The sequence below is a fragment of the Amphibalanus amphitrite genome, unplaced genomic scaffold (assembly GCF_019059575.1).
Source record: "Amphibalanus amphitrite isolate SeventyFive unplaced genomic scaffold, NRLGWU_Aamphi_draft 000294F_arrow, whole genome shotgun sequence".
NCBI lineage: Eukaryota > Metazoa > Arthropoda > Thecostraca > Balanomorpha > Balanidae > Amphibalanus > Amphibalanus amphitrite.
The window spans coordinates 634,544-645,162 of NW_024881789.1; the positions used below are offsets into that span (position 1 = coordinate 634,544).

A 10,619-nucleotide genomic window follows, 5' to 3' on the forward strand; every position below is an offset into this window, starting at 1 on the left:
CCCGGCGCGGCGGCCGCACTGGACGCCCGTCCACCGTACGCCGCCAGGCCGGCCGGCCGGCCCGAGCCAGCGTATGTAGGCCGGGCGGGCGGACCGACGAGCGGCGACTGGTACGACTAGGGGCGGAGCGAGGACCGAGAGCGTACGGGCAAACAGTTAACGGGGTACGCCAGTCCAAAACGAGGAGAGGAACTGATACGAACGAGAACGTTCAGAGAACGACCAGGAACGGTGTTTGGCGCAGAGTAAGGGTCCGGACAGGGCATGGTTGGGACACGACAAGAGGGCAAGTACGTTAGGCCTACGGGCCGATGTGGCGGGAAGGGGAACTATTCTTGACAGCATTACGGTAGCGTCTCTATCAAGCCCGTCGGTCGGTGTGGCTCGCTCCGACACCGAACAAGCTGTGCTGACTGGTCGATGGCGAGGCACAGGATACGGCCATAATTGGCTTAAGCCAACAGAGTGCTGGCTCACTCAACCGCGTTGTGCATGAACCCCGAGCGACTAGATTGTAGCACTCTGTGTGGTCAGAGCATGGGATTGTTACAGTGTTTGTACAGTCGCATTGTCACTCTATGATACCGTATCTAATAGCACATGAAATGCACTCAACGGAGATGAATGCTGTGCAAACGCGAACAGACAGTCGACGGCATGGTTCCCAGTCGAGTGGCACTCTGGCCAATCAGCTTGTCCATGATAATAGTCCGACGGTCTAAGTCGCTCCTTACTCCCCAGTCCGGCACGAGCCAGCCCGCACCACGACGGTCCCGGAACTGGTCAGACTCATGCCGTACCACGCACCGCCCCCGGCCGGGTTCCGCCCCTGCATACCCAGAAATCGGAGCCGCGACCGCTGGAACACAAACATGTGCACTCATTGTTCCAGATTTTGCAGAGTCGCTGTTCGACATACCGGAAGGTTCGCATGTTTTCAGTGATATCTCGCAGCGAACAAAAAGCGAGCTTCTCTCCGCCTTCGCCGGATGATATCCTGTCGCTTCCGTCGCCTGGACACAGCCAATCCACTTGACGACAGATGTATTTACCACTCCTGGAACGCACAAGATATGCTACGACTCTCAGTGCACATCGAGATGATGATTTAATCAGATCATTACTTTCAGCATCAGGTAAACGTATCAACGCTTAACAAACCCAATTCAATCGGGAGCACATATCACAATGCGACGCGGGAGATTGTGTCAACTGAACGTCTCTACAAATGATGCCATCTATCACGCTGGCCCTGAGCCTAGCTAAACGTCCATTATGCCGTATCGCGACGGGCGACTGTCGGTAACGCCGCGACAGAAGCGTCATGTACAGCTGAGGGGCCGGGGAGGACCGGCGGCGACCCCGGAGTGCAGAACATCACCACGCTGGCCTAGAGCCGTACCGTGAGACCAACAACACCAACTAGAGGCCGACGGGCCGGCTACCGCGCCGCGGCGGGCGGCCCGCGCGGGACCGACATCCGAGCGCACGGCGCTACGGCCACACCGGATCGGTAATAACAGTAACAACGACTAACAGCTTGAGCTACGTTCGACAATAGTGGGGTAGAGGCCGGGGCGGGCACACCGGCCGGACGCAGAGGAGCGCCGTCCAACAGAGGGGCGACAGGCCGGCCCGTCGGCACACCGCCGGACGCGGCACAGGGCGGGCCGAGCGAGGGTCCGCGCCACATCAAGACGGCCAAAAATCTCGGGAGATCTCAATTACCTATGGAAGCTGTTATTGGAATGCAGAACAACATTAACGATAGTTGCAAGCATTAACATTGTCATGGGCAAAGATACGAAAAAATTATGTCATATGAAAGCAAAACTTATCACCGAGCTAAGTAGCGTTTTAGGCATGCTCCCTCAACCAAATACAACAATGTACAATGCACAACAAGTCTTTGCCGTAACGGCAAAATAGAGTTCCAAATAGAACCAAGTAGCGACACAAAGCCCAATAAATGTGTCGGTCAACTTCAGTCAGTGTCACACCGGTGCCAATCGCACGGGGAGGGAGCCGGACCGACACAATGTCCCAGAAGACTCCCCTCGAGCCACCTACCATGACGGACGACTCCGCGGGCCGGTGTCGGGCCGGTGTCGGGCCGGTGTCTGGCCGGTGTGCCTTCCTCGACGGCCGCGGCCACCTCAGATCTAGGCTATGGCGGCCGTCCCCGGCGGCCGCCGGCTAGAGGCGCCTGGGTCTCGCGTCTTGCTGGTGCAACGCGCGGCGGCACCTAGCGCGGCCGGCCGGGCACGGGCGGCGGCGCGCCGGCCCGGCTCGGCTGCAGCGGCGGCGGCAGGCCCTGGCGGCCGCCCGGTCGCGATGGGATGGCCGGCGCCGGACGGCTGGAGGCCGGCACGGGCGGCGGGCCGCGGGAGGCTGCCGGCGGCGGAGGGCCGCGCCGCGCCACGCCCGGCGACGGCCCGCTGCTGGTCGAGTTGGCGAAGTCCATGTTGACGGCGGCAGAGGTGGGCGCCGCCGTGCAGGCCAGCTGGGCGCTGCTGATGATGCGCAGCGCCTCCTTGCAGGCGTGGTACATGCGCAGCATCTCCTCCCGCTTGGCGGCCTCCTCCTCCGACTCCTCCATCATGCTGGTCTGGTCGCCGCTGGCGTACAGGTGCGCCAGCAACTCGCCCATGATGAACGTCTTGCACTGGTTGATCATCATGTACATGATTGTCTTGGGCACCAGGTCGCCGGTGGTCTTGGTGACGATCTTCATGTAGCTGTCCACCAGGTTGCGGATGGTCTCCACCTGCCGCTCGAGGGCGGGATCCAGCGAGGCGGACGGCTCAGAGTTGCCCTCATCTCCGTTGGCGGGCGCCTCCTTCTCCGGGTAGACACCAGCGCGCAGGAACGACGCCTTCCACGAGTCCATTTCCTCGGAGGTCTCACAGGACAGCTCCAGCTGCTTCAGGTCCTTGTAGACGTTCTTTCCGCCCGGCGAGAAGATGGCGAACGCCGAGCGGCGGGACATGAAGCCGCTCTCGACGTCGCGCACCTTCAGGTTGTCCAGCGGCAGCATGTACTTTTTGTCACGTTCCTCCTCGTCCTTGAACCAGCTGAGGCTCTCGGACGTCAGCACGAACCAGTAGTCGCGCGAGCCGCCGCGCATGATGCCCAGGTTGCTGATGCCGAGGAAGCCCTTCCGGATCACCTGGTTGCCCAGCTTGCGGCCGGTCTTGTTGGCATTCTCCGTCTGGGACTGGGCGTTGGCGAAGCCGATGAAGTCCTCGTGGTTGGTGTTCATGTAGGCGAGCTCGCAGTCCACCAGCAGGATGATCTGGCGCTTCACCTCCGACTCGCGCTCGCGGATGAAGGTGCACACGATGCGCTCTGTCTCGTCGCGCAGACGCGGGTAGCGCGCCATCTTGTCGGTGCACGATCGCACCACGTTCGTGAGCTCCTGCACCACCAGATCGACGCACTTGAGGCTGGGCTCCTTCAGCCGCTCGATCTGCTTCTTGACGATGGCCTCAAAGGCCATGTCGGGCGTGAAGAGGCCGACGCGGATACCGTGGATGTTACGGATGGCGAAGGCGATCTCCTTGCGCAGCTCTTTCTCGTCGAATTCCATCTTGACGATCTCGAATGGGAAACGTTCGTGGAAGAGCCTGTTGATCTTTGCGCCGCCCGACAGCTCAGCGGTGTTGATGCGGCCGTCGCCCTTCCCGGAGCCTTCGATGGAGCGATCAAAGTCCGCCTGCAGCTGCTGGATCATCTGCAGCATCGCCTTCGTCTTGATGCTGGGATCGTCTGGTCGGAAGTGCTTGTACTCCTCCACTTCCTTCTCCATGCTCAGCAGCTGCTTCTGCAACTTGTCCCGCAGGGCTGGCAAGGTGTCTTTGATGTGATTGGACAGCTGCTGGTTCAGGACTCGCTGGAGGTAGGGTGTGCCCATGCGGTCAGCCATTGCCCTGTATGCAGGATGACTGAGGAAGAACTTTCTCTCGGCTGCCATGGCAGCTTTGATATCCTTCCTGCCATCAATATCCCTCTGGCTGCGGTTGACTACACCCACGTACCCTCGTCTCAGGGGGTATGTTCTGTTCTCCAGGATATCTTTGGCATCAGTGCCATCATCCATCAAGTCAAGCTTGGTGATGACTCCAATTGTACGAATTCCATCAGGATCCACTTCTTTTGCCAGCTTCAGTGCATCACTGATTGCCAAATCCTGGTTTGCAGGAGTGACTGCAAGAATCAGGCAGTTTGGCTTTGAGATGAACTGCATGAGCATGCTTCTAATTTGTTCCTCAATGTCTTTTGGCTGATCACCAACTGGTACCCTTGTCATACCAGGTAGATCCACTAATGTCAAGTTCAAGACATGGGGTGAGTACACTCTCAGGTTAATTGGTATTGGACTGATCCCTTTGTTAGATCCAGTCATCCGATCAGTTTCTGCTTCAATCTCTTTCCTGATATCATCAAAGTTGGCAAATTGTTGACCTTTGCAGTGCAGGAATTCACCATACTCTGATGGTCCATTTATCAACTGAAGCACCAAGGGTCGTCTTGTCACAATACCTGATCCACGAGGAAGGAAATCTTGTCCGACAAAGTTTTCCAATACTGATGACTTGCCAGCACTCTGTCCTCCAACAACAGCTATTTGGGGCAAGTCCAGCTGCATTGATACACCCATTTGAGAAAAAGCATCTTGCAGTTGGTTTACAATACCAATAAGGTTTTCCATTCCAGTGTTTCCCGACATTTTGATTAGGTGAGTTCACTGTCACCGAGTCCGAGAAGCAACACTGGAAAATTATGTACTGACTACTGAAGGTATCAAATTAAAGAGCAGCAATTTCTCTCACATATTACAATGTTTGTCTTCAAGATCAACTGAGCCAGAAAGGTTCAAAATAAAATACCCTTCGTTCAACGCATAGGAAGGGTTGCAGTCTTGCGGGCAGTGAGTGATCTGAACTGGACCACCAAGTTCTTTAGTATAACTGAACCAAAAAGATCAGTTTTCAAGCCTTCACAACAGAGCTACACACCTGTTTGTTAAACTTTAACACCACTGATTTCAATAAAAACAATAACAGCTGGGACTGGGACTTGGGATCCGAGGACTTGCACCGAGGACTCGGAAGCGAGATACGTGCGAGATACGCAAAGCAATAACAAGAGACGGCAGGTCAATATTTTCCTGTTATTTCATACACAAATGGCGCACCAGTTACAAAAACTGAAGAATGTGGGAAGCATGCTGCCACCAATTCAATATTCTGCGATTCCTTGTGTCATGCGAAATTTTCTTATCGAACGATTCTGGAACTGAGGGACAAAAGAAGAAATTTGGCTTGAAATATTTCTGATGTGGTCTTAAAATTGATATTTTGCTGTTGAGGAAAAATAATCCAAAAAATCTTAATTCAGATAAAACATCAATCACAACAAAAACGCACGGTTCCGTCCTCTAGCGTTCGAAATCCAAGCTAAGCTTTGTCGATCGCCGCTAGGTCTTGTCCACTCAGCCCTTGACTCAGCCTGGTCCAGCCGGTCGGTCTGATCTACAGCGCCATCTGATTTTCTTTTCTAAATCCACAGAGGGCAGCACTTATTCCTCCTGTCGTTTTTCGGTGTTGTCTGCTGGAAGAAGGGGAGCCGAAACACTCGCAGGCCGTACGGCAATGGCAGGCGTGCTGGAGTCTGGAGCTTTCGGGCCATTTGCGCCGCGCCTTTTCGTACCTACCGGGATGCCTCGTTGATCGTTCCGGAACCGCCAGGCTTCGGCTGTCACTATCTCCCGAACAGGAACGAACTTAGGATTTGGCCGTTTGGCCGGGGGGGGGGGGGGGGGGGGCGGAGGAATCCCGGGGGCCTCCTCTCTACAGAGGGCCTCCCTACTGAGGAGTCAGAGGGGCCCCATGGTCTTGTGGGTTTGTTGATCATTGAGCCACTTTATTTAAACATTTTCATCCACCCCGTAATTGAGAGTTTTGATGTTTCATATAATATCTAAGCATCATCTAAAATGTCTACCTACAAACATAGATGCATGCATTGCATACTTTGAAACATGGATGCGCAAACATCCTTCTCTAGCCCTCCCCATATGATCCCTCTCTCTGAGTGCGCCACTGCCGTGACCTCTGACCCACCCGGTGGTCCTGACCGCCAGCCGGTCACATACCAATACGTGACCGTCTCTAATCGCAAGACTCACCCCACTCCGTCCGAGTGAGTTGCCGTACGGTTGCGTTGCGTTGTGGTGTGTTGCGTCGCGTGATAATGCATTGTGGACAGTGTGGTGTGTTGCATTGCAGTATGGTGGAGTGAGTTGAAGTTCTGGGATAGCACAGTGAGTTGCAGGACGGTGCCGTGTGTTATGTTGCGCTGAGCTGTGTTTCGGTGAGAGCTGTAGTGCGCTGCGAAGCGGTGTGGTGTGGTGTGGTGTGCAGTGTTGCAGACGTTCTGGTGCAGTGCCCTGCGGTACATTGCGACGAGTCGTGAGGCGATGCGTTGCGTTGCAGTGCAGTGCAGTGAGTTTCAGAACTGCGCGACTTGGTACTGAGGCGGCCTAACTCAGCGTACAGAGACAAAGTGTATTCTGAAGACTGAGCAACATAAATTTTACGTGACCTGTCCAAGAAGACTTGCACTGTTTGAAAGTTTAGCTCAGTCGCGAAACTGAGCCATAAATTCGGCAAAGTTTGAGGCGCTGTGCCCGGTTTGCCTCGAGCATTCCTCTTCGTTCCTGGCCGGAACAACATGCGACAGGCGGCAGGCGAATGGAACCGGCACTATGGACCAGTCGACTCCGAGGATGGGCAACGGAACATAAAAGGTAAATGTAACGTCAATCGTCATTTCTGTAGCCTTATTAGCAAAGGGTCAGTCGTCCATAAGCACCTATTAGCACATTAGCGAACAGTCGCCGAAAGCTTTTAAGTTCTCTGTCTTCAATCCGGGTGCAATGCAATTTCTGGCCGACCGACTTGAATTTTTCATTTGTCCAATATTGGCAAATTCAATGACAGCTTATAGCTTTTTAAAGCGGTCCTATGCTTGTAAAAATAAATGCGCAATTTTCCCAAAGATTGAAAATTGCGTCGCCAAAGCCACACAAGTCAATATTATAAATCGTTATAGGTACTATAAAATAAAATAAAATAAAATAAAATAAAGTAAAATAAAATGAAATGAAATAAAATAAAATAAAATAAAATAAAATAAAATAAAATAATATAAAACAAAATAAAATACAAGTTGTTATATCTATTATCAACATCGCTATCCTTTATGAATCTGTTATGAGTTAATACATAATGGTTGATAAAGGCGCAGAGCCGAAAGCTCCCGAAACTCTAGGTATTTTGTCTTTTGAATTTTTATATCTTTTGGCCAATATGATGGTAAGGTTAAAATATCTTATTATATTCACAATGTCTCTCAAAACTGTGCTCAAAACCATTCAAGATGATTGAGTAATTGAATGCAACAAGTCAAGTGCAGATGTAGGTACTTAAAATGGTAACACTAATGGCTATGAGCTGTTGTAATCGCTGTGACTGTGCTGTAAGCACCTTCGACAATTACGTAACAGTGGACAGATTGGAGTGACAATCACCGGGGGCGTGGCGTAATGGTGTTAGCGAGCGGCGTCCGAAGGGCGGGTGGGCGGAGTCGCGTGTCGCCGGCTCGTTCCGTGCAAGTGACGGGTCTTCTGGAGTGGCGCGGGGACCGGGTGACACCACGGTCCGGCCACCGTGTCAGGTGGTGGTCCTGTCCACACTGAGATCGATCGCTCATAATATCGGCATATCCTAGCAACCGACCTCCAAACACAGCCGCCGTCCGGCCTCTGGCAGCGGGCCCGGGCTGCGGAGGTCCAGCGGCACCGGTCCGGCCAGCGGGGGTCCTCCGCGCCGAGGCCGTACCTCCCGATCGGGAGTGTTTGGTTCCTCCGCAGCGGGCTCCGGCTGCAAGTGCTCGCCCGGTGCGCGTTGCAAGCACACGGAGAGTCTTGGGTCCGGTCGGAGGACGCGAGGGTAGCCATGCGCGAGGTCATCAGCATCCACGTCGGCCAGGCCGGCGTCCAGATGGGCAACGCCTGCTGGGAGCTCTACTGCCTCGAGCACGGCATCACACCGGACGGACATATGCCCTCCGACACCAGCTTCGGCGTCGCCGACGACAGTTTCAACACCTTCTTCCACGAGACGGGCACGGGCAAGCACGTGCCACGCGCTCTGTTTGTGGACCTGGAGCCGACGGTGGTGGATGAGGTACGCATGGGCACGTACCGCCAGCTGTTCCACCCGTCTCAGCTTCAGTCCGGCAAGGAGGACGCCGCCAACAACTATGCCCGCGGACACTACACCATCGGCAAGGAGCTGATCGATCATACCATGGATGTGATCGGCAAGATGGTGGAAAACTGCAGCGGCTTCCAGGGTTTCCTGGTGTTCCACTCATTCGGCGGCGGCACCGGTTCCGGCTTCACCTCGCTGCTGATGGAGAAGCTCTCACTCGACTATGGTAAGAAGTCCAAACTGTGCTTCTCCATCTACCCGGCGCCGCAGGTGGCCACGGCTGTCGTGGAGCCGTATAATGCGATCCTCTTCACGCACACAACTCTGGAGCACGCCGATGTCGAGTTCATGGTCGACAACGAGGCCATCTACCAGCTGGCGCAGAGAAACCTGGACATCGAGCGTCCGACGTACACCAACCTGAACCGTCTTATCGGCCAGATTGTCTCCTCCATCACGGCCTCGCTGCGCTTCGAAGGCGCACTGAACGTCGACCTGACTGAGTTTCAGACCAACCTGGTGCCGTACCCGCGCATCCACTTCCCGTTGGCGACCTACGCTCCTGTCATCTCTGCGGAGAAGGCCCAGCACGAGAAGATGTCTGTGGATGAGATCACTCAGGCCTGCTTCGATCCTGCGAATCAGATGGTCAAGTGTGACCCACGTAGCGGCAAGTACATGGCCTGCTGTCTCTTGTATCGCGGAGACGTCGTGCCGAAGGACGTCAACGGGTCAATTGCTGCCCTCCGCAACAAACGCAGCATCCAGTTCGTCGACTGGTGTCCGACCGGCTTCAAGGTGGGCATCAACTACCAGCCGCCGACCGTGGTGCCCGGCGGCGACCTGGCCAAGGTGCAGCGCGCCGTCTGCATGCTCTGTAACACCACTGCCATCAAGGAGGCGTGGGGCCGTCTCGACCACAAGTTTGACGTGATGTACGCCAAGCGCGCCTTCGTGCACTGGTACGTCAGCGAGGGCATGGAGGAGGGCGAGTTCTCCGAAGCTCGCGAAGACATCGCGGCTCTGGAGAAGGATTACGAGGAGGTAGAGACCACGGCGATCTTTGACGACGACGATGACGACGACTATTGAGCCGAATGAGAAGGTGAATAGGAGAGGCTCTCATACGTCACCGTCAGTGAAGTTCACTGGAAAAGCTGCACAAGTATTGAGGAGAAGCTGCTTAACTCAGGAAGGCGTGAAAAGCTTGATAATCTCTTAGAAGGAACAGTCATACATATATCAGGATTGTTCATAGACATGGCTCACCACTACGCTCGTGAACTAATATCACTTTTGTCTTTTGTCACAAGAAATCTACGGATGCTTCGTTATACTTGAACGAAATCATTAATGGAAGCTTATTGTGTTGGTAGGGTACGCGATTTCTTAGCATTGTGTGCGCTTGTGGCGCTTGTTGTTTGGGGTAGTGTTATGGCGATTTACATTGTTATTATCTGTCGGTTCACTCTTGCATAAGTGTCAACACTGTCTATCACGGGGACTAGAATAAGGCGGCACCTGCCCAATTACATGGTAGACTGGGACATTTATATACTAATTAATCAGTCTAATGGAACTGAGTGTTCCTTTTGTCATAACCTCATTCGTTTAAGCATTGAGCAGCATCCAAGCGTTAACCCGCGTCTTAAGAACTTATAGACCTATCAAGTATTTTGTTTCAATTATTGTAATTGTCCAATGAGCTTATTTAAATGTCAGTGATGACATTTTATATCGCTTTAGTAATGTTTTGCGCGACGCTTTTCTGCTCTGACAATGGTGAATGGTTCTTTACATTGGAATGTAAGACACTTTCATACTTCAGACACTTGGTATCGGGTAGTGTCCGTTCATTTCGCAAAGATACTGTCGTTAGATTTATCCTGCATTCTGACCTATATCCCTGCATCATGCTGATTGTAACCATGAGAAGTAATTTTTGAACGATATAATGCGATGTAGGTACTGTGATAGACATCCATGCAATACACGTCGAGCTTGACAATTATATTCAATTTAGGTATGCATTAGATAGGCACCTTTCGCAATTCGCTGGAAGGAAACTGAACGTAGAAACTGCAATACAGCGGACAAGACGTTTCATCTTGATGCCAGTGCGCAGAAGGCCAATAGCAGCAGGCAGCAGTACTCGCACTCGCAGTCCTGCACCACTCCTTCTGTGCTTACGGTATTTGTATTGCTAATAAAAGAAAGAAAAATGCGTTCGTGTAGTATAAGCTATGGATCAAATTGCTTCTATTATTTTCAATAATGGTGACAAAAGTAAAAAGTAAAAACACCGTCAGAAAGATGACTTTCATTACATTCAATGAGCCG

The 10,619-nt window shown here is 53.2% G+C and overlaps 2 protein-coding genes across 2 annotated transcripts; one reads left to right on the forward strand and one right to left on the reverse strand.

The window, feature by feature from the left end:
• Nucleotides 1-1,029: 1,029 nt before the first annotated feature.
• On the reverse strand, nucleotides 1,030-5,120 carry LOC122387689 (dynamin-like). Its single transcript, XM_043378097.1, has one exon. The coding sequence runs from the start codon at nucleotides 4,727-4,729 to the stop codon at nucleotides 2,246-2,248; it is 2,484 nt and encodes an 827-aa protein (XP_043234032.1). The 5' UTR covers nucleotides 4,730-5,120; the 3' UTR covers nucleotides 1,030-2,245.
• A 2,843-nt stretch (nucleotides 5,121-7,963) lies between these two features.
• On the forward strand, nucleotides 7,964-10,287 carry LOC122387687 (tubulin alpha-1C chain-like). Its single transcript, XM_043378093.1, has one exon. The coding sequence runs from the start codon at nucleotides 8,022-8,024 to the stop codon at nucleotides 9,369-9,371; it is 1,350 nt and encodes a 449-aa protein (XP_043234028.1). The 5' UTR covers nucleotides 7,964-8,021; the 3' UTR covers nucleotides 9,372-10,287.
• Nucleotides 10,288-10,619: the final 332 nt, after the last annotated feature.

What these genes read in the sequence shown, in the direction of transcription:
- LOC122387687 (XM_043378093.1), top strand. Translation starts at nt 8,022, where the DNA reads ATGCGCGAGGTCATCAGCATCCACGTCGGCCAGGCCGGCGTCCAGATG.
- LOC122387689 (XM_043378097.1), bottom strand. Translation starts at nt 4,729, where the DNA reads ATGTCGGGAAACACTGGAATGGAAAACCTTATTGGTATTGTAAACCAA.